Below are 24532 nucleotides of genomic sequence, written 5' to 3' on the forward strand. Positions count from 1 at the left end.
GAACTCTTTAGAAAGCACAGGGTAAAAGCTCCTTGACCGTGGTCTTGCAATGATTTTTTTGGACCTGACACTAAAACCACAGGCAAGAAAAGCTAAAATCAACCAGTGGGACACCTCTAAGTAAAAAAATTCTGCACAGCTAAAAAACAGTCAACACACTGAAAAAGGAACCTACAGAATTGGAGAATATATTCACAAACAACAGATCCAATAAGGAGTTAATATCCAAAATATCTAAGAAACTCATATGACTCAACAGCAATCAATTTAAAAATGTGCGAAGGACGTGAACATTCTTCTGAAGAAGATACACAAATGCCAACAAGCACCTGAAAAGATGTTTAACATTACTAATCATCAGGGAAATGCAAATAAAATCCACAATGAGGTATCATCTTACCCTTGTTAAAATGCTATTATCAAAAAGTTAAAGATAACAAGTATTGACAACAATACGGAGGAAAAGGAAACCCTTCTACACTGTTGGTGAAAATGTAAATTTTACATTCACATTGTGATATTACAGTCACACTGGAAAACAGTAATATGAAGGCTCCTCAAAAAATTAAAAATAGAACTACCATATGATCCAGCAATTCCACTTCTGGGTATATATTCAAAAGAAATAAGATCACGGGCGCCTGGGTGGCTCAGTGGGTTAAGCCGCTGTCTTCGGCTCAGGTCATGATCTCAGGGTCCTGGGATCGAGTCCCGCATCGGGCTCTCTGCTCAGCAGGGAGCCTGCTTCCTCCTCTCTCTCTGCCTGCCTCTCTGCCTACTTGTGATCTCTGTCTCTGTCAAATAAATAAATAAAATCTTAAAAAAAAAAAAAGAAATAAGATCACTATCTCAAAGCAGTATCTGCACTTCCATGTTCACTGCAACATTAAACACAGTAGCAAGGGACACCTGGGATGCTCAGTCTGTTAAGCGTCTGCCTTCAGCTCGGGTCATTATCCCGGGGTCCTGGGATCAAGTCCCACATTGGGCTCCCTGCTAAGCGGACAGCCTGCTTTTCCCTCTCCCTATCTCTCCACCTGCTTGTGCTCTTTCTCTGGCAAATATATAAATAAAATCTTTTAAAAAAATAAAAAATAAAAAAATAAACACAGTAGCCAAGATATGGAAACATCCTAAAGGTCTGTCAGTGGATAAATGGATAAAGAAAATGTGGTATACATACATATAAACACCCATACACATTCATATATCCATACACAATATACATACATACCCACACATATACACAGACAATGGAATATTACTTGGCCCTACAAAGAAGGAAATTCTGCCATTTGCAACATGGACAAACCTGGAAGACATTAAGCTAAATAAAATAAACTAGACATAGAAATACTGTATGATCTTACTTATCTTAAATCTTAAAAAGTCAAATAAATAAGTAGAGAGTAGAATGGTAATTATCAAGAGCTGGGAAGTAAGGGGGAAATGGGGTGATGTTGGTCAAAGCATACAAACTTGCAGTTCTAAGATAGTTCCAGAAATACAATGTATAATATGTTGACTTTAACTAATAATAATGCTTTATATATACCTGAAATTAGCTAAAAGAGTAGATTTTAGTTGTTCTCACCACAAAAAAATATGGTAACTAAGTGAGGTGAAGGACATTAGCTTGATTATGGTATTCATTTCACAATTTATAGACATTATAGTATACACCTTAAATATATACAATTTTTGTCATTCACACTTCAAAAAGGCTGGGAAAAAATGAGGTAGGTAGATGTGGGCATACACATTTTAACTACAGTTGACCTTTGAACAACACAGGTTTGAAATGCACAGGTCCACTTAGACTTTTTTCAATGAATACAGTATAGTACTGTAAGTGTATTTTCTTTCATATGATTTTAACATTTGTTGTCCAGCTTACTTTAATATAAGAATGCAGTACCTAATATGGGCGCCTGGTTATGGGTGCCTCAGTTGGATAAGAATGCAGTACCTAAAACACATACATACAGTAGGCTAAGAGAAGTTTTTTGGGTGTCAAAAATAAAGATTTTCAACTGAATAGGAGGCTGGATCCCCTCATCACTGTGACGTTCAAGGGCCAACTGTATTTGAAATTCAGTGAGCTAGCACTTTACAAACATTTTATCCCCTTTTTAAATTTGTTTCTAAATAAGTAAAATAATGAAACATTTTTAAAAATTTTTTTAAAGATAGAACCTCTAAGAGATCTGTAACTGTCCCTAAGCTGTTACTCCAAGGGTGCCAAGAGGATCCATAAAATTTTCTCCTTTCCAAAATTTAACATTATACAAGAAACTTAGGTAATTCATTCATAATCATCTTTTTATTTTACAATCAATACCAAGAATACCTCAGCCTAATCTCATCTCAACTAAAAATTCAAAATCAATTATTTCAATTCACATAGTATCTTCAAACTAACCAGAATTTCCAAAGAACAGTTATAATAGATAGAATTCAGGAGCTTGATTAACTCTTGATTCCTCTACAGCCTCTTTTTTGTCCAGGCAACCATATATTCACCTAAAAGCTAGAGTGAAATAAAAGTTAATTCAGAAAGGTAATTCAGATATCTTACTTAAAGAGTTGTTTGTTAAAACAGCAACTTGAAAAACAGACAAAAGATTTTAAAATGGAAGAAAAAAGTAAACTCAGCGGGTATTCATTTTAAATGAATCTTAAATCTTTAGGTTTCAAAAGGAAGAATATAAAGTTTCAAAAAAGCTTTTACTAACAAAATCTTTCCTTGGAGCTGGCTGAACCAGTTGACTGATATAATATTAATTACAATAAATTTATTATTACCAATCTTAGATCAGTCAGTCATCTACACCGTATAGCAAGTACTATTTCAAGTTCTCCATTCTATTTCTCTGGTCACAGCTTGATTTCCTGCACTTAGCCAATGCTATTTCAAACCTCCACCATTCTCAAACCTTGGACATCCCACTTCATTCTCCCCACTCGTAACAGATGACCTTGCACAATAACTCAGAAAGAAAACAGGGGAAGCCACTCAACTATGGGAACTCCACATTAACTTCTCCGTATCATACCTACATACTTCCTCGTTATCTATACCTGTCTTCCCTTCCTATCCTCCAATTCCAAAAAGCTTTCCTCTCACCTAAAGCCAATTACTCTACCTATAAGCAGGATCCATGCCCCTTCTACCTTCTGAGGAATCTTACTATGATTGTTCTTCTGTTTGCAGAGTGGTTAATCTCTTCTCTCTCCACTAAATCTTTCCCATAAACATTTATATGTGGTTGAAGTTTCTTCAAACTTAAAAAAATCTTTGTTCTAATTTCTAATCTTTAGCCCCTCCCCTTTACAGCAAAACCTCCCCAAAACAGTTGTATATATGCTTTTAATTTCCATTTCTGCTTTTCCATTCTTTCCACAAACTATTTTAGTCTTGAATCCAGGCTCTTTTTTCTCCCTGAACAATCATATCCACCCTCCTGGCTTCAATTACCATCTATATGCCAATGATGACCAAACATACATTGCTGGTCAGTATCTTTGATGTGAATTCCAGATCTATAATATACAAGTTTCATCTCTAATATCTAATTTGATATTTCAAATGCACGATAAAGACATGTCCAGACTTCATGAGGCCCCTGCTTATCCTCCAATTCTTATTAAACACAAACACACATAAATACTGCTGCTCCTCCATTTTGTTCCACCCCAGTGAATGATCCTACCATGAATCCACATAGAAGCCTAAAACTTAGAAGTAATCCTCAGTACCCTCTTCTCTATCTAATCTAGTTATTCTCAACCAGAGGCAATTCTGTAGTTTACCACTGCTCTTGGGCTGAACACCAAAATAACATATTAGTTTTTGGCCCTCTTACCACTTCCCCTACCACACTTCAGCCACTTTCCCCTAATCAACCAAACTCCAGCCACCTTGGCCTTCTTTCAGTTCCTTGCTTACTCCATGTTCCCCTCTATAGGAGGAACCTCCAAGATACTGTTCCTTCTCTCTGAAGCATTCTCTCCAACCCCACCACACTTTCACTAGTTAACCCCTACTCATCCTTCAGATCTCAGCTAAAACGTTACCAGCCAAAACATGACCATCCCTGACCTCAAAAACATTCTCTCAGCATTGCAATTTTCCTTCACTGCACTTACAAATATACTTGAATGACTATTCTTTCACTACAGTGTATGTATATGGTAAAGAGACTGTGATCATGTATATTTAGCACAACACTGTGATAGAACATTGTAGCATATAGATAACAGCAGTCACAAGTATTTGCTGAATAATAAATAAAAACAGAATCTCTACTCCCAAGTGTTTCAATTGTTACTTTTATTACAGGTGACTTCAGGATTCCTATCTCTGTCCCCGCTTTGCTTCTGAAATATATACTGCCAATTCAACTACAACATATTTTTCTACAATACCAATTAGCTTACAGACAATTGGTAAGTAGGTGAACAGTATCAATTCAACATGTTTGTTGAGTTAATTTGTACATGGAGCTGAAATTATACATCATAACCATGAAGGAAAAAAAAAGGAATTCCTTAGTTTGGCTGCTGCACAGGTAGGAATCCTTACAGATCTAACACAACTAAAAATAAGTTCCCACCTATTTGGGTTCCCACTAAATTGATGGTTCCCACTCAATAAAGCATCCTGTCAGCCTCAAACAGCTCTCTTCTGATGTATTTCCTTCTGTGTCTACTAACAGCAGCCTCACTGACTCAGAGCTCCACCTTTAACTGCCTTGTCTCAATGCCCATCACAAGGCAATATCTCAACTCTATTTCACACATTTTTAATATACCCTGCAGCAGCATCCAGCCATACTAAGCCGCCTACCCGGTCTGACCAAGTTACTTCCCAAGGTATCAATTATTACTCTTGATAGTGTTCTGGTTACAAAATTGTTTAGGTTTTGAGTAGCCTACTCCAGCTCTGTTTTCCCATAGCCCTATATTCTTAGTGTGCAATATGCAGAATACAAGCTTCCTCAAGAGCACAAAAATTACAAAGCTTACCACAATTCCAAATAGTTCTTGACTAGTCCCTCAATTAATTTTATACCCAAAATCCGTATTCCTTATCTCTGTTAGTAGTCCAAAATCAAATCACTGGAGTCACAAATGCCCCGCTCTCTCTTCCCTATATTCAATGATTCCACATATTCTACCAATTGTCCTTATTCATGGTCTCTCACATCTTTCTCACAACCGTATGCCATAACTGAAAGCTTCAGCATATCTCATCTGAATGAATTTAATAGCCTTCAAGGTAATAATCATCCATCTTCCAGGGCCTCCTTATTCCAAGCTCAACTCTACTATACCACAAGAACTATCTTCTCCAAAATGCCAATCTGATTGCGCTATTCTTCTACTCAAAAATCTTCTACGGCATTCTACTGTGCATTCAAGGCCCAAAATCACTACCCCATTTCTATCTCACACTGAAGCTCCCATTCACTTCACACTGTAGCAGAGGTAAACAGAGGTAAACAATACAAATCATTGAGCATACTGCTGGCAAAAAAAGATACTTATTAATATTAGCTATCACCATAACAGATTACCTGGTGTTACAGTCAGTTCTAAGAATGTCACCTCCCTAACCCTGATTTTAAGCACCTTAGGTTCCTTCTCTTTGTATTATCAGAGATAAGGGTCAAATCTTGGTTGTGTCACTTACTAGCTGTGACCTTGAGCAAGTTATTTAGCTTTCTGAGCCTCAGTAAAATTAGGATAATATCCATGTCATAGGGTTGTTGAAAAGACTAAATGACATAACATATGTAGAATGCCTAGAAGAGAAAAGACATCAATAAATGTTAGTTTTCTTTACAAGTGTTCGCTTAAAGAATGAACACAGAACCAATTGCTTGCCTTCTTTTTCCTACAACTAAGCAAGTAGATAGTAGCACTCAAAGAAATTGGCTTAACAACGAAATGTATCTTTACCTTTCTGAAATAAACGCTTACTCCAAAAACATAAGATTTAAGAGAAATTTTTCCTATGCTATCAAGCAAAGAAAAAGTTAACTGATAAGGAACTATACTTTACTAGATGATATACTGACTAATATGTTATTAAATTTACTAAAACAACATATATTTAGTCTATATGCAGAACTAGCAGTTATTTAGTTAGTTCTAACAGTTAACTATTAAACATATAAATACATGCAAAAATACAGAAAGCTTCAATACTTATAAATTCCATAAAAAATGAGCCTGCATACATACATTAAAAACCCACATATAGTAAAAGATTCTTATACATTCCCTCAAAGAATTGGTCTGATTTGATTTACAGCACAGGCTTTCATATTATAGCATTACAAGAGTTTCTTTAAAATGAAAAAGCAAAGAAAGGAGAAAGAATGGGGGGTTGGGGGTAGGGGGAGAAACAGTACCAAAACTTCTCAAGTAGTCTTTTCCATTTTATTTTGCCTCTTCCTCCCTCCTCCTGGTTTTGCCTAACTGCTTTCCTACTTTATAATAACAAAAGAATGACAGACCCTTTTTAATAAGTAGTGCTGGGACAAATGGACTAAGCAAAAGAATGAAGCTGGACCCCTACTTCATATCATATAAAAATTAAGTCAAAATGGACCAAAGACCTAAATCTAAGAGCTAAACTATAAAACTCTTAGAATAACACACAGACATTAATCTTTGTGACACTGGATCAGGCAATGGTTTCTTATATACAACACCAAATGCTCAGCAACCAAAGAAAAACAGATAAATTGGACTTCATTAAAATGAAAAGCTTTTGTGTTTTGAAGGACACCAACAAGAAAGGAAAAAGACAAACAACAGAATGGGAGAAGATATCTGCAAATCATATACCTGATAAAGGCCTAATACTGAGAATATATAAAGGACTCGTTACAACTCAACAATAAAATATAAAAAACCCAATTAAAAATGGGCAAAAGATCTGAATAGACAGTTACTCAAAGAATATACACAAATGGCCAATATGCAAATGAAAAGATGACCAACATCATTAGTCATTAGCAAAATGGAAATCAAAATCCCAATGAGATACCATTTCATACCCACCAGGATAGCTATAATCAAAAAGACAACAATGAATGCTGGCAAGGATGCAGAGAAACTGGAACACTTATGCACTGTTGGTGAGAAAGTAAAATGGTGTAGCCACTTTAGAAAACACTTTGGCAGATCCTCAAAAAGTTATACATAGAGTTACCACATTAACCCAACTTCACTTCTAGGTGTATACCCAAGGGAAATGAAAATATGTCCACACAAAAACTTGTACACAAATTTTCATAGTGGCATTATTCAGAATAGTCCAAGACTAAAACAGCCCCAAAGTTGATCAACTGATGAATGCATAAACAAAATAGGCTATATCAATACAATAGAGTATTAATTTAACTATAAAAAGAGACAAAGAACTGAAACGTGCCACATGCAGAACCTTGAAAATATGCTAAGTGAAAAAAGCAAGACAACATAATGTATGATTCCATTTACATGAAATGTCCAGAATAAGTAAATCCAGAAATAAAAAAATCAATGGGTGGTTGCCAGAGGCAGGCAGGTAGGGTGAGAAGGTAAGGGATGGGGAAGGGACTGCTACTAAGTACAAGACTTCTTCTGGGGATGATGAAAACATACTAGAATTAGATAGTGGTGATGGTTGTAGAAATTTGCAAATATACTAAAAATCACTGAATCTACACCTAAAAAGAGCGAATTTCATGATAGCTCTCTCTCAAAGAAAAAAAGAATGATAAAGGAACAAAAAGCAGCACAAATGAAGAATGAAGCAAGCGTTCCTTTTCGACCCAACATTTTTTTCACACTTACTATATTCCAGACCTATGCTGGTTGCTAGGAACCCAAAGATGAGTAAAACAAAGTCACTATACTTTTCAGGATCATTCTCCTCAGCCTACAAATGTCGTATTTCAAAAATGGAGCAGCTTTGAAAATGCAAAAATAGCAAATATAAGCCATAGACAAGCTAAGAAAATGCAGATATTTATGTTATAAACTCTTACAAATTACGTAGATTTTTTTTGGTCGGGGGGCTGGATTTGCTTCTAATATTAGTGTTTAAATAACACATGGCTCCCCAGTGCTGATAATGTCATTTTTTAAATAATTATTAAATAGCTTCATTTATTTAAAATACTCTTCACAAATAATATTTCAGATAAATCTTTCTTTGTCATATCACTCTGAATGTATTGATTTCTCAGTGACTTCGAACTCTGATTTTTGACATTCAAAAACCTCATAACACAAGTATCCCAAAAGAAAATTCTTTTTGACACTTTATTACAATAACCATATGAAAATGTATTTTTCTACAATAAAAATAAGTAAAAACAGAGTACTCTAAACTAAGAAATTGAATGTTCTGAGCCCTAATCCAGACTTTTATGAATCAGAAAAAATCTGATTTCCTGACATGAAAGCTGCACTTCCATAAAAGAACAGCTAACAAAAAATTTAAAAAATCAAATTTAGACAGAAAACTGTGTTAAATAAACAAAGCAAAAAAGGCATATTCAACTTAATCCAAAACATTAGGTATTTCTGGTGTTTTTAATACATTATAAACTTCCCAAAAGGTAAAAAACTAAAATCTACATTTTTATTACCTTATCTTTGGCCTCGGGCAGTGGGATTTCTCTAGGTTCTAAAAATGGTATTTCTCGAAAAGGTGGAACACATCTGACTATATCTGGTACATAGTGTGTATGAAACAATGGCGGCATTGAGTATCTTCTTTCACCTGATAAAGGCACTATGTGGTTAACTATAGTTGGCTCTTGGTGGGGTGAATGGAAACGTTGCCGTTTACCGTCAAGAGGAAGGTTTTTTTCATCGCTTAATCTCCTGAAAACAAGCAATATACCTTAGTGATTAAAGCTATAACTGTCTAATAACAAACAGAAAACAATTTCAAATATAGAAATAACAAATACCATTAACGACTCTTTTCAGCAAGGCCACATTATTAGTTCTCTATGAATCTTTAAATATTTATTATAGGCACAAAAGATCCCTTAAAAAATACCTTAGGAAAAATGAATAGTAACAATGCATATAAAAAAATTAATCTCCTACATTTGAACTATCTCAATGTTTTACCTCACAAGTGAAAACTTTGTAGGAAAACTTCTCTTCACATATCACTAACAATAAAAACCCAAATTCTAACAAAGGGAGAGTAAGATTAAGTGAACTGAGTGTCTATATTTTAAAATGCTCTTTAAGAGGCACCTGGCTGTCAGTAAAGTGTGAAACTCTTGATCTCTAGGTTGTGAGTTCAAGCCCCATAATGGGTGTAGAGATTATTTAAAAATAAAATCTTAAAAAATATCTCGTGTGTTTATGTTTGTGTGTGTGTATTTAAAAGATCTTTAAGTCCACCTATGTTCTGGCTCATCAGTTGGAAAGATCATATTAAAAAGTTATGAAGACAATGAACAACTAAAGAAATATGGAAACTAACTGTATTTCAGATAACAGTAAAGTCTTAATGTTAAATTTCTTGGGCATGAAAAATACATTTTGGTTATATAGGAGAATATCCTTGTTCTTAGGAGGAACACACTGATATGCTTTGGGGTAGAATGAAGTGATGTCTACAGCTTTTTCATATGGTTCAGAAAAAAAGAAGGAGTAGAGAGAAAAAGAGGCAATAAATAAATAAGTAAATGTAGCACAACTTTAATGAATCTAGGAAAATAGCATACAGGGGTTTATTGTACTACTCTTCAAATTTTTCTGAAGGCATAAAATTTTCAAAATCAAAAAGCAAAAGGAAATAAAAAATAATTATTTGTTTAAAAAAATACTTCATTGATACATTAAGTTGTTCATACAGATAACACTTTAGGCAACAGGAAATGGTCTGGGTTCCCTTAAGCTCTAAAATTCCATGGGTCCGTAGCCACTTGAAGATTTTTATTATAACACTCCTTTAGGATTACACGAATTCCTCACTCCTTGATCCACGAAATAAGTGGAACTCCTACTCTGGTAAAAATATACAGTGCTAACAACGTAAGAGTATATTTAAGATCTTTTAACATAAAAGTGATATAGCTCTATATGCTGGATAGCTTCTACTGAGAATGCCAATTTTAGTTTTTAAAATATGTGTAACCATGAGCCAATGGTATTAACTTTCATTTGTGATTCACAAGTTAGCTATCAGATAACTTCAAAAATATTAAAATCTGAATAAAGTCAATACTTTTAGGATCATTATATAGCTTTCCACAACAACTCTGAAGTACAACTCACAGTGCTTCTAAGCAGAGGATCTAGAGCCAGACCACCTGGGTTCAAATCCCAGTATGCTTCCACCTGAATAACTAGTTGCTTAGCCTCTGTATGCTTCATCTTTCTCAAAAGAGGTAACATACCTCATAGAGTGTTGTGAAACTTAAATTATTTGTAAAGTCCTAACAACAGTGCCAATTTAGTGACCAATTATTTCTTAGCTAGTGTTATTTTAAATTGGACATAAAGATATGGAATAACTACAAAGGCTTTAAATAGTAGTATCTTGCCAGTACTGCCAAATTTTATTTTAATAATCATCTCTAAAGTTCTATTACAATGACTTTGTGATACATCCATTTCTTTTAATTGGTTAAGATTAACTGATTCTGATTTCTCTATAGAAAGCTTTAAGTCATGTAGAAATTTTTACTAAAACAATAGTTATTATGGAACCTTACCTGTGTAAGATTGAGATAAATCAACTGTAAACTTTATTGTAAAGAAGGTATTATGGGCTGAGCTGTGTACCCTCAAAATTCTTACAGTTTAGCCCTAATTCCCAGTACCTCAAAATGTAATTTTGGACATTTGGCCTTTAAAAACGTTACAGTGGTGTCATTCAAATGGGCCCTAATCCAGTATGACTCGTGTCCTCAGATGAAGAGGAAATTAGGACACACAAAACACAGAGGAATGACCATGTAGGACACAGAGAAAGCAGTCATCTACAAACCAAGGAGCGAGGCCTCAATAGAAACCAAACCTGCCTGGACCTTGATCTTTCAGACCTCTGGCCTCCAGAATTGTGAGAAAATAAATTTCTGTTGCTGTTGTGCTTTGTTATGGTAGCCCCAGCAAACTAATACAGAAAACTGCCTAATTTAGTTAATATTTTAATTCAAAGTAGTATTCTGAAGAAATATAGCTTCATTCCATCTAAAATTTGCAGCGTCAGGAATAAATCAACAAAAACATCCCTAAATTTTTTTAAATATATAATAGAAGTTTTAAAATTCTCTGATAGGACTGATCACACAGGTTCCAGAAAATAAAATTTAGGGCATAGTACCCATCCAATCTTAATATAAGAAACACTGATCTACAGTTCTGAGAAATCCCAACTCTTCTTCTAAAATTAAGAAGTACTTACTTCCTTCCTCGAAATAACGGAGATGTTGAGGTCTGTATTGGACTGACATTTCCATACGTCAACTGCTGTAAAGACACAGCTCTTGACAAGCTACCAAAAACACATAAAAAACAGTAGTAATAAACACTTTTACCTTAAAAACAAAAAACCAATTTCATAAAAACTAAATATTTCACTGACCAAAAGAAAACAAGACAATGACATTTTAACTTCAAATGTTTCATATGAAAAGGGTTTCTGTCAAGTAGAAAACAAAATTTATAAATGATATGGACCAAAATATCACTGTACTTACTCTGTATTCTGAAAGTTAAACTGTGCATCTATAAGCTGCTGGTGTGAATAAAGAGTTGGCGAGAGGGCAAAGAAGTTATGTTGTTGATGGTTTGGGGTGAAAGGCGGGCGACCCAAAATTGAGTTTGGGAACATGCTCTTGTTCACTAAAAGTGAACATGTATTCTTCTACCTAGAATAGTTTTAAAAGACAAATTATTATATCTTAAAAATATTGAGCTCTTTATTAACTAACATCTACTATTTAAAAGCAATCAGTTACCAAGTTACGAATTTCATTTGCAAAGTTATTTCAAAAGTTTAAACATCAATATGTCCCACTTTATGTAACAAAAAACTTAGTAATAATGAATTTTATTTTTTTAACTTTTTTTTTTGCTAATGAATTTTAAATCTAGATTAAGATAATTATTATTCAAATAATAGTAAAATATATGCAAGTTTCTAATTTCTTCAAAATTTCCCCTAATATCAACATATCTTTCAGAAATAAAGTTATCACCACCTACTCTGATAATTTAAAAAAACACCCAATACACACATTTAATGAAGTCATACAATTCTTGTTTATTTATACCCAATCTAATTTATTCAAAGATATAAGCCATAATAAGATAACCCGATTCCTAAGATACAGATCTTACAGATCTTCTTAGAGATCTCCTCAAAAAAGGGAAGGAATCTGTACTGCCTAATAACTCTAAAATTCCGAGATTCCCTTCAAAGTCTAAATAACTTCTATAAAGGACATCTAGTAAGAGAGAGCTTGTTCCACAGCAATTGGAAAAATTTATATATATAGTCCCCGCTTATCCATGACTTCATTTTCTGTGGTTTCAGTTATCTGTGGTCAACTGCAGCCCAGAAGCAAATGATCCTCCTTTGACATAAACTCAGGTCAACAGCAGCCTAACGCTATGTCATAATACACACATCATTCACCTCACTTCATCTCATCACATAGGCATTTTATCAACTATAGCATCATCACAAAAAGGGTGAATACAGTATAAGATATTCTGAGAGACAAAATTCATAAAACTTCTATCACAGTAGATTATTAAAACTGTTCCATTTTCTGCTTAGTTGTTATTGTGCTGAGTTTATAAATTAAACTTTATCATAGGTATGTGTGTAGAGGATAAAACCATAGTATATATAGGGGTCAGCAGTACCCAGTTTTAGGCATCCCCTAGGGGTTTTGGACTATCTCCACTGTGGATAGGGAAGAGGGGGCCTACTGCACAAAGCAATCAGAATCATTCAGTGACCAGGTAAGAGACTAGATATTTATACCTTGCAAAGACTCATCCCAAAAGGCTGGAAACTTACAAGAATAGGTTCAGGTAACAAACTGAAAGCAAATACTAAGAAAAATCAACAAAGTGAAAATAGGATTCCCAGCCCACCTCCCAACACAGGCAACAAGAAAACTCATCTATGGAGTAACTGAGAAAAAACTATATAATACAGTAACCAGAGAGCCTATAATATAGTAACAGTTTTCCAAGGAAAAGTTAAGCCTGCTAGGAAGCTACAGTGAAGCCTACTACTGGACCGTCCACCCATATACAAAGAGCTTGCAATTAGATTTCCAGTACCTCTCACTTAAAATAAACATCCACAGATCACCATTAGAAATAAAAAGATCAAGGAATAAACAAAAACAATGCCAAGAACAAGTAAAAACTCAAAAAATAAAATAAAATAAAATAAAATAAAAACACTCCATACATAAAACAAGAATATGCTATTTTCAGGACACCCGGGTGGCTCAGTCAGTTGAGCAACCAACTCTTGATTTAGGCTCAGGTTGTGAGATCAAGCTCTGCATCTGCCTCCTGTCCTCAGCATGGAGTCTGCTTCCTTCCCCCTCTGCCCAGGGGGAACCTGGCAGGGGAGCAAGGGATCCCCTGCTCATACATTCTCTCTCTCTCTCTCTCTCTCCAATAAGTAAATAAATCTTTAAAAAAAGAATAAGAAGAATCTCAGCTGGTCCACCCAAGAACCCCAGGACCAACCCTATTCCCCCCACACAGTCCCATTCCCACTCCAACAAGATGAAAGAAGCTATCACTAACCAGAAGAAACTCACCAAACTGCAAGTACTAGTGTGCATTAGTGGGAAAGGAATTGCTCACGGAAAGAAGAAGGTGGTTCACAGAACAGCTACAGCTTAAAAAGTTCAGGGTAAACAGTATCTCTGGTATAAAAGTAAGTATGTTCACAAACCAAGGAACACTGATCTGCTTTAACAACTCCAAAGTTCCATAATCGCTAGCAGCAAACACTTTCACCATTAAAGGCCACGCTGAGACAAAGCAGCTGACAGAAATCCTACCCAGGGTCTTAAACAAACTCAGTGCAGAGATTCTGACCAGTTCAAGAAGACTGGCTGAAGCTCAGCCCAAATAATCTGTGGATGGAAAAGCCCCACTTGCTACTGAAGAGGAGGAGGATGATGCAGTTCCAGATCTTACGGAGAACTCAGAAGAAGCTTCCAAGAATGAAGCAAACTGAACTGAGTCAACTTCTGAAGAAGATAAAACTTGAAGAAGTTACTGGGAGCTGCTCTTTTAAAGTATGACTGCTTTTTAAAATTCTGTTCATGGATCTAACAAAATCTAGATCTCTAATATTTTTATGCCCAAACTCCTTGGATACTGCAGCTCTTTTCAGTTTTTGCTTACACACAATTCATTCACTGCAGCTAATTAAGCTGAAAAAGCCTGAGAAGAAAGTTGGAAACAAGGTTAATAAAGTTCTTTGCCTAAGGGGAAACAAAAAAAAGACTATACTGTTTAAAAATCAAAAAAATCTCTTGGAAATCACAAAATTGAAAGCAGAACTGTTGAGTAAAAAGTTAAAAGATAACACTGAGGAAATCTCTTAGAACAAAAAGGAAAAACAGATGAGGGTAGAAAGGAGGCAGGACAGTAAGAGGAAAAACATAAGAGAATCAAATTATATGGTCAAACATAACAGAAGTTCCTGTAGAAAAGCGAAAACACAGAGAAGGAAATTATCAAATAAATAAAACAAGAAAACGTCCAGGGCTGAAGAAAACCAATTCTGAGAATTAAAGGACCTAATGAGTACAAAGTACATTAAAAAATAAATACACATCAAAGTATGGTGAATTTCAGAATATCAGGAAAAAGAAGCTTACGAAATATTACAAAAGAGAAAAATGTTATAAAAGGGCTGACCATCAAAATGTCTTTAAACTCCCTAACAGCAACAGAGGAAACAATAAGACAATGAAGTCAGTGCCTTCAAGCCTCTGAAGAAAATGTTCTCAAGAAGTAATTCCATACCCAGCTATAATAACAAGGCAAGGGCGAACAAAAACATGTTCAGACATGCAAGGTATCAAAAAACAAAACAAAACAAAACCTGGGATCTAGGAAAAGGGAGATCTGCTCTAGGGCAGAGACAAAGCAAATTCCCTCGGATGATGGTGAAGGGAAGCTACCAGTTTGAATTAGAGCCAAGAAGATAAAGGGTTTCAAGAAGATAGCCAAGAAGAAAAAAACTTAAAACTTTACTGACAGATTATCTGATCTGACCACAGAAAGGAGTTCTGCTAACAGAAAATAAATAATCATAGAAACAGAAAAGTAGCAAGTTGAAAAGAAATTACTAAATAAACAACAAAAAAAAAACAAAAATCATGTAAAAAAGAAAATACAATCATGACCTACTTGGTTCTCACAATAACACAAACATTAAAAATACTGATTTAGACAAAAACTGTAATAAATTTATTATATATCATTTATTACATATTAAAGGATTATGTGTATGTTATATAGTTACATGTTCATATACATTATAACTTAATGATAAGAGAGGGTACATAAAGGTGCTAAATCCTCATTTTCAGCAGATGTCAAATTTAACAAGCTATAGAAGTTTTTTAAGCACTTTTTTTTTTTTTTTAAAGAAGAACAGAGGAAAATAACACTTAAGTAGCTAAAAGAAATGTAGCTGCCTTTGACTATTGAGACCAGACGGCTGGAAAAGCTGGAGCAAGAGAAAAATAGGAGAGTAAAAGACAAAGAGCTGGAGAGAAACTAATAAATCACTCATACAAATTTTGTCTTTTTTTTTTTTTCAATTTTGTGAAATTTAAATACCCAATACTGGCAGATACACAGATAATGAGATTCACCAGTCCAGGCTTCATAATGGATTGTGAACAAGAGTCTTGGGCCACCATCAGATCTCATCCCAAGTGCCCAACTCCCCAATCTGAACAAGAGATAAGGTGTTACTTCCAGAAAACAAGAATTTATCAACTCTCTTCAACAGGTCTGTACCTCTTACTAGAGGAGATTTTTCAGAAACAATCAATCCTAGCCTAAGTGCTAAATTGTACTCACTAATTTTCACTGCTCAGAGGAAATGGAAATTATCTTGAACCAAGAAGGATTCCAGACAATCCTTTATTAATAAAGTACACTCAATCACAGAAAGCAAGATTCAAGACAAGTAACTAAAGACTTCCTCTATCATTTTCCCAGAATCATGCTCTTTCCTTTCTGGCTTTCTTTATTCTGTTTCCCTAACCCAAACTCCCATAAACATAATTCCAATCCTAAGATTCATGAGAAAATGACATTAAATATAACTTATTATATTTAATTCAAATTCATTATATGTAAAATTCGTTATATTTAGTTCAAAATTCAAATAATGAATTCTTCTTGGTATTTCATTTCATTGGAATACAGATACTACAGATCTGCTCAAACAAGGGAAGGAATTTATATTCAGAAAAGCTAAAATTAAAATGTTCCATTTTCAGATTTATTTAAATCAGTTCACAGTTAAAATTTGACACACTCTGTTTACATCTATGAATTATATGCTTGTGTTTTTCCTCTGGACCCGAATCAAGTCCCATATACATGCATTCAGACTTGAAGACCCCAAATGACATGATAGCCCAGACTTCACCTTATTTCTATCCCATGATATGTTAAGATCCAAATTGGGAATTAAGTCAAAAGGTGTCTCGTGGCCCAGTAGCACTCAACAAAGCTAATGACCAAATTATCCAAGGCTTAAGAGCTTACAATGATTACTTAGCCAAAAGTTTACCTTAGGGCAGATATCCTGTTCAGCCTATCCCAAATTCCCAGATAAGCATCAAAACTTTTACAGTCCCTCCACAACAAAATACCTGTCAGGTTCTCCTCATTATGAATCTTGCCCTCAAGTCTAGCTCATAACTAGGCCAGCCCTCACAGTAGGACATTCCTATGGGAATTAACCAATGGCATTCAATGCCCCATCTGCATGACCATGAGAAAGTAAAACAAAGGTCTATGAATTTCAGTTCCTCTTTCTAATATTTTTTCTTGTGATTTTAATGAAGAATAATCTAAAATAACCCAAAAATAATAATCTATCATAAACAATACAAGAGATCATCTTTTAAACATAACAGACTTTTAGAGTATAAAATCCAGCAAACCTATTACCACTGTGGCATTAAGGAGACCTCCACAAAATTTTAAATCTTTTTCTTTACATTCTGAATGAAAGGCTTCTTCACTAAGTCTACTTGATGATCTACATAAAACACTCTTCCACATTAACTGTGGTAGCAAGTATGGAAATTCCATGATAAATAAATAAAATCCAGATATTGATGGTATCCCATTTTTCTTAGCTTAAAAGTTAACAGTTTCTCAATACGTACATGACTATAAAATAGGATAATCTACAAACTTTTGATGTGTTTTAAAACCACTGCATTGGTTCTTGTCTTAAGGAAAAAATCTTAAGTTGCTTCTTGACTAAGGTTGACACAACGGGATATTTACACAGGTTTATTTGTAAATAATCATACATGAGAGACAAGTCTGTTTAAAAGTAGTTTACCGAATAATTCCTACTGATACGGTATTTGCTCCTGTAACCCACGACCTGGAATTTCTGTCCTAAACTTGATCTCTCCTCCAATCAATTAGAGAACTTTCTAGGTTATATAATTCCTTCATCAGAATTTCCTAGAAAGCAGAATCTCCCTAGGATAAAAGCCAAAAACCAGACTGTGGGAACTAAATCAAGTTATCCGTCCACTTTGACCAAATGCCTTTGATACCCTAAACTCACTTCTTTTCTCCACAGACCAAAAAGCCCAATTCCTAAATCCTGCTCACCCACTGTCAAAACTACCTGAAGGTTTTGAAAAGGACATTCCTTTTCATTAAGAATTAGATTCCATCCAAGCGTTAAAAAATAAAGTTGTCATGTAGTTTGAAATGGACGTTTCCTAAATGATTGATAAATGGCCTGTTTCACATAAAGCCCTTATCATGGAGCATTTCCAGATTAGACATAATTGGGGCTAACACCAACAAAATCATATTACCATCACTGGCTAGCTACTACGAGCCTTTTGGCTGTCCACGTTAAAAATCTGTACTAATAAACCATACAAGGCAATATATACAAAAATAGTATGTTACCGATAATACAAACACAGATTTAGTGTTCAGTTACGATTTTTTTTTAAGATTTTATTTATTTATTTGACAGACAGAGATCAGAAGTAGGCAGAAAGGCAGGCAGAGAGATAGGAAGAAAAGCAGGCTCCCTGCCAAGCAGAGAGCCCGACGTGGGGCTCGATCCCAGGACCCTGGGATCATGACCTGAGCCGAAGGCAGAGGTCTTAACCCACTGAGCCACCCAGGCGCCCCTGTTATTATCTTTCCTCACAAAATCACATACCACGTATTTGTTAACAAGTTTCTATTTACCTTGAGTTTTACAGTTTCAGTTTCTTTCTTTTTTGCTCACCCTACTGGTATCCGCTATCTAAAGAACTACTGCTATGTTAAACAAAGAACTAAGAGAAAACAAGACAGGGTTATTTGGATAATCCAGATATTGAGACACAAACACCATCGTGTTCTGGCCTGGAGAGATGAAAAGTCTAACCACAGAGGCTTAACGGGAAGAGTACAACAATCTGATAGACTTCAGAACTGTACACTTTCCTGCAAAATGAAGAACTGAGGCCCATTTAATTAAAGTCTTAAATTTTGAAATATTAATCCAGATATTTACCTTAGTTTTTCACCACCCTTTGAAACACCATGCAGAGGTCCCAAGACAGTCTTCCTCTTATGGTCCTAGACTGAGAACCGGGCGCGAGGAAGGGAAACGAGTGGAAAGAGAAAGCGGTCCTAAGATTCTTCAAAAAGTGCAACAGCTTGGGGGGCGCCCATACGTCCCGGACGTCTAAGAAATAATGCCGGAACTTCCCACGCAAACATAAAAGTGCGGTTTCAGGAAAAGTTCCCCGAGCCCCGCCCCCCCGACCTGGGCCTACGCGGTTGCGTCCTTTTCCGAAACCCACTAACTCACAGCTGTCCTTGGGGAAGGCTAAGCAGGGCCAACCGGCACTGCCTGCCCAGAAGCTCCAAGGCCGGAGCAGCGAGGGTCCGGCGGCGCAAGGTAGTAGCTTTCGCCCCAGCCAAAAGCAGGTAGTGGCCTGCGGAAGGGCTAGGCCAGGCTCCGGTTCCGAATTGCAACCTAAACCCCAGGCGCGGCGGCCGGGGCGGAGCGACAGAAGAAAAGACAGGGCTAGCAAGCGTGTGGGAAGTTCGGGGCGGTAGCAAGAAGCGGAAGACCAAAAAGTCGCCGGAAAAAAAAGGCGTAGAAAGCCCTGTCAGGAACACCCGGAAGACCGCCACGACCCCGGATGGGAACCGCGAGCAGGGAACTAGAGGTCACACTTCCGGCAGCCGCCCCCGCTTCCAGCGAGCGCTTTGCTTGAGTGCGCAGACGCGCGACTGCTGCAATCCGGGTATGGCCGGAGGCGGACACTTAAAGACAGTGAGCGCGCGAGTGGGGAAAGGGAGAGGACAGCCCTGCGACGCGGAACTCTAGGAGTTCGGCTGAGGCGCGGTCGCGGGAAGGCTCCTTCTGGCCACCTACCCGAGCTGACGCCCAGTAGCTCTTGCTCTGATACGCACGTTTTCTTGCTCCTTCTTGTCTCAGCCGGATGACTCCTCCCCCGAGAAGCTTTTCCTGACCCTTTTCCCCACTGAGCACCAGATCTGAAATAGGCTTCGTTTTTTACCCTTCCAGTGAAGTGAAATTCGCTTGGAGTTGAGAATGCCTTTTTCTCTGAAGTCTGCACTCAGTCCTCCGCTTTTCATAATATATAGCATTCCCGAATTCAATAAATATTTAATTCTTGTTCTGGAGCGAGCTTTAACGGTTGTGAAAGTATCTAAGTTGTTGGGATTTGTTAATGTCAATCTTTTAACAGCATTAGTTTCCTTTTAGTACCTACAGAAGAATTTCTCATCTCTGAAATTGGTAGTTTGTGTCATCTTTATTTTTTCCTGATGGTTCTGGCGAGAGGCTTATCAACTTCACGGATCTCAAGTCCCAAAGCATTCTTGTTTTCATAGGTTTTCTTTGTTTTTGTTTCCTATTTCATGGATTTCTGCTCTTAGGTTTATTTCCTTTCTTTCCTTTTTTTCTTAACTTTTTAAAGTTTTTTTGTTCATTATTTGCTAGTTTTTTAACTTAGAAACCTAGATCACTGATTAGAGATGTTTCTTTTGTAGTACAGGCATTTGGTGGGATGTGTCCCTCGGAATATTGCTTTAACCACTTTTCACACATTTCAGTATGTTTTCTTTTTTTTTTTTTTATTTCAAAATACTTTTTTAGATTTCCTCATAGATTTTTTTTTGACCCGTGGGTTATTAGTGTGTTATGTAGTCTACAAAAATTGAATTTTCCAGACATCTTCCTGTCGCTGATTTCCACTTTAATTCCCTTATAACCAGATAATATACTTTGTATAATTTGAATCATTTTCAATTTATTGAGACTTATTCTGTGACCCAGAATATGGTCTGTCTTGATAAATATTCATATGCATTTAAGATGAATGTGTATTCTACAGTTGTTGAATGAAATGTTCTACAAAAGTCACTCACGTCAGGTTTGCTGATATTTTGTTCAGATCTTCTAAATCCTGGAGGATTTTCTGTCTTCTTATCCTATTAAGTATTAAGAGAGGAGTATTGAATTAACTATAATTATGGTTTCTTCTAATTCTGCTTGTTCTATCAGTTTTGCTTCATGTATTTTGAACTCTGCTATTAGTTGCATAAACTTTTTTTGCATTTATAATTGTTGTTATTTAGATGAATTTGTGGGTGAAATTCACTATGTAAAGTATTTTATCATTATGAAATGATCCATTTTATAAATAATCCACTTCATAAAACCTCTTTTCCTCTGATAATATTTTTTGCTCTGCTGCCTTCGGCTCGGGTCATGATCTCAGGGTCCTGGAATCGAGTCCCGCATGGAGCTCTCTGCTCAGCAGGGAGCCTGCTTCCTCCTCTCTCTCTCTGCCTGCCTCTCTGCCTACTTGTGATTTCTCTCTGTCAAATAAATAAATAAATAAATAAATAAGTATCTTTAAAGTGTACTTTGAAAAAAATAAAAAATAAAGTGGACTTTGTCTGATGGCAGTATAGCCACTGAGCTTTCTTTTTTGTAATGTTGACAAGATATATATATATATATATATATATATATATTTTTTTTTTTTTTTTTAAAGATTCTTTGAGAGACAGAGTGCCCTCTCCCGTGCATGGGAGCAGGGTGAGGGCCAGAGGAAGAGGGAGAGAATCCCAAGCCAATTTCACAATGAGCATGGAGCCACGGGGGGTTGGGGGGGAACTGGATATTATGACCCTGAGATCATGACAGTCAGAACCAAGAGTCACACACTAAACTGAGTCATCCAGGTGCCCCATGTATTTGTGTCTTCTTAAATTTATCTCAACATATTTAATATTTTCAATGTACAATTTGAATATCTTTTATCAAACTTAACCTGATCTATTTCATATTTTTGATGCTATTTTAAGTGGTATTTTAAATTTCAATTTCAGACTCTGCATCTTTTAATGGAAGACAAATACAATTGACTTCTGTATATTGATTTGTGTATCCTGTAGTCTTGTTGATGGTAGTGATTTGGGCTCTAAGGGGAGTCTGCTTGAGGAGTCTCTCCCTCTGCCCCTCCCCCCACTGGCAAATGTGCAAGCACTTTCTAAAATAACTAAATAAATAAATAAATCGTTTTTAAAAAGAAGACACAGGGGCACCTGGGTGATCAGATGGTTAAGCATCTGCCTTCAGCTCAGGTCATGATTCCAGTGTCTTGGGATTGAGCCCCACATTGGCCTCCCTGCTCAGTGGGGAGCCTGCTTCTCCCTCTCGCTCTGCCAACACCCCCGTCTGTGCTCTCTCTTGCTTTCTGTCAAATAAATAAATAGAATCTTCTCAAATAAAATAAATAAATAAATAAAAATTTAAAAAGAAGGCACAAATAGAAAATAAGCCATGTTCATGGTTCAGAAGACTCAAAACTACAAGAATGTCAATTCTCCCCCTAATTAATCTATAGATTCAACACAATCCAAATCAAAATCCCAGCAGACTTTTTTTTTTAGTAATTGACAAAAGGATTCTAAAATTTATATGGAGATGCAAAGGACCTAGAACAACCGAAACAACTTTGAGAGTGAAGAACAGCCTTGGAGAACTTAACACTACACTACTTCATTTCAGTATTTGCTATAAAGCCACATTAAGCCAGGTAGTGTAGTATTGGTGTAAAGAGAGAATAAAAGATTGACAAAGCTGAATAGAGAGTTTTTTTTAAAGCGCCAAAGTTGTTTATTTCAAAAAAGACAAAGACAATTCAGTGGAGAAAAGAAAGACTTTTCACTAATAATGCTGAAACATTTGGTTATTCAAAGGCATAAATGAATGAATGAATGAACAAAATATATGTGAAAATATTAATGGGTCATAGACCTAAACATAAAACTTCTAGAAGAAAAGAAAAAACTATCTGTGACCTTAAGCTAGACCAAAATTTACCCTAAAAGACAAAAAGTAATCAATTGTACTTAATCAAAATTAAGTATTTCTTTTCAGGTCACTAAGAAAATGAAAAGACGGCCAAAAACTGAAGAAAGTATTTGCAAATCACAGATCTAATAAAGAACTTATACCCAAAAAGTATTACTTTTTCTCTCTCTCATATCTCAAAACACACACACACACACACTCATACCTCAATAAGAAGAAATTAAGCAACCCAGTAGGCAAATGGGCATAAAGTTTGAATAGACACTTCACCAAAGAAGTCATATGAATGGAAAATAAGCACATGAAAAGATACTCAACATTATGGGTCATTAGAGAAAATACAAATTAAAACCACAATGAAATATCACTACCTACCTACTTAATGGTAAAATTAAAAAGACTAACCATACCAGCTGTTGTTGAGAATGTGGAGTGATTGGAATTCTCATAACCATGGGATGCATGGGTGGCTCAGTCAGTTAAGCATCTGCCTTTGGTTTAGGTCATGATCCCAGAGTCCTGGGATCGACTTGCACATCAGGCTTCTTGCTCAGCAGGGATCCTGCTTCTTCCTCTGCCTGCCACTCCCCCTGCTTGTGCACAGGTGCGTTCTCTCCTCAGGCAAATAAAATCTTCAAAAAATAATAATTTTTAAAAAGGAACTCTCATAACCACTGATGGGAATGTGAAATGGTACAATCTCTTTGGCCATTTCTTAAAGTGTTAAAGATTATTTACATGTGACCCAGACATTACGTTCCTAGGTATTTATCCAAAAGAAATGTAAGCCATAGGGGCTCCAGGGTGGCTCAGCTGGTGCAGCATTCAGCTCAGGTCATGATCCCAGGATCATGGAGCCCCGCATCTGGGCTCCCTGCTCAGTGGGGAGCCTGCTTCTCCCCCTCTGTCTGCCGCTCGCCTTGCTTGTGCTCTCTCTCCCTCTCTTTGTCAAGTGAATAGATAAAAATCTTAAAAAAAAAAAAAAACAAGAAAGAAAGAAAGCATATGCTTTGCCAAAGAAATGTATACAAATGTTGGTAGCAATTGTGTTCATAATAGGCAAAACCTGGAAACAACACAAATGTCTGTCAACAAGTAAATGGATAAACAATTCATGATATATCCATACAATGGAATATTACTCAGGATAAAAAGAAATTAACTATTGATACTACACAACATGGATTAATTTCAAAATAATTAACAATCAGTGACAGAAATTGGGCAAAAAATAGTACATACTATATGGTTGCATTTATATGAAATTCTAGAACAAGAAAACTAAACTTTAGGGAGAAAAAAGTCAGTGGTAGTCTGGAAAATGAAAGTTAGGACTAAGAGCAGAGAAGGGCCCAAGGGAGAGCTTGCAAAGGAATAGGAGGAAACTGTTGGGAGCTATACTCATGTTAATTATCTTGATTGTTGTAATAGTTTCATGTGTGTATTCATGTGTAAAAATGCGTGGCTTATCATGAGTCAATTAAACCTCAGATAAGCTATTTTTTTTTAAAACAAAAATCTATTGACACATATTGTACTTTGAGTGAATCTTTTTAAATATGCACAATTTTAACATCCCACAGTGGTCATTGGAAATACTTGTTTACTGAGTTATACAAATCTTCCAAATATGAGCATACTTCATCCTATGCTATCAAAATATCACATCTGTTAATATCCCTTCCAAGCTCTTCAAAAGAATCTAAGTATTTGGAAGCTGTCAAGATGATAGTGATGACGCAACTTTTACAATTTACTTTCTTGAAAGCTCAATTATATCGAGGACAACAATATTATCATTTGTTTTCCCTGAACTGATGGTTCTACTTCATTTATTTTTGAGAAAATACTTGTCAAATACCCAAGTCT

At 35.9% G+C, this 24532-nt stretch overlaps 1 protein-coding gene and 1 pseudogene across 7 annotated transcripts in view; one reads left to right on the forward strand and one right to left on the reverse strand.

The window, feature by feature from the left end:
- The window catches only part of TENT2 (terminal nucleotidyltransferase 2), a 68419-nt gene extending 48987 nt beyond the window's left edge, over positions 1 to 19432 (reverse strand). For 2 of the 7 annotated variants that reach the window (XM_032335879.1, XM_032335873.1), the window contains exons 1-5: positions 19115 to 19432; positions 18815 to 18884; positions 11733 to 11903; positions 11438 to 11527; positions 8652 to 8889 (exon numbers count right to left, since the gene is read on the reverse strand). In XM_032335879.1, the coding sequence (XP_032191770.1) occupies positions 8652 to 8889; positions 11438 to 11527; positions 11733 to 11866 (462 nt within the window). In that variant the 5' untranslated portion in view covers positions 11867 to 11903; positions 18815 to 18884; positions 19115 to 19432. Of the gene's footprint in view, positions 1 to 8651; positions 8890 to 11437; positions 11528 to 11732; positions 11904 to 15905; positions 15959 to 18814 lie in introns of those variants that run through there. The other 5 variants (XM_032335875.1, XM_032335877.1, XM_032335874.1 and 2 more) reach the window with 5 other exon arrangements.
- LOC116586197 lies at positions 13719 to 14251 on the forward strand (annotated as a pseudogene).
- Positions 19433 to 24532: the final 5100 nt, after the last annotated feature.

The sequence above is a fragment of the Mustela erminea genome, chromosome 3 (genome assembly GCF_009829155.1).
Source record: "Mustela erminea isolate mMusErm1 chromosome 3, mMusErm1.Pri, whole genome shotgun sequence".
NCBI classification, from domain to species: domain Eukaryota; kingdom Metazoa; phylum Chordata; class Mammalia; order Carnivora; family Mustelidae; genus Mustela; species Mustela erminea.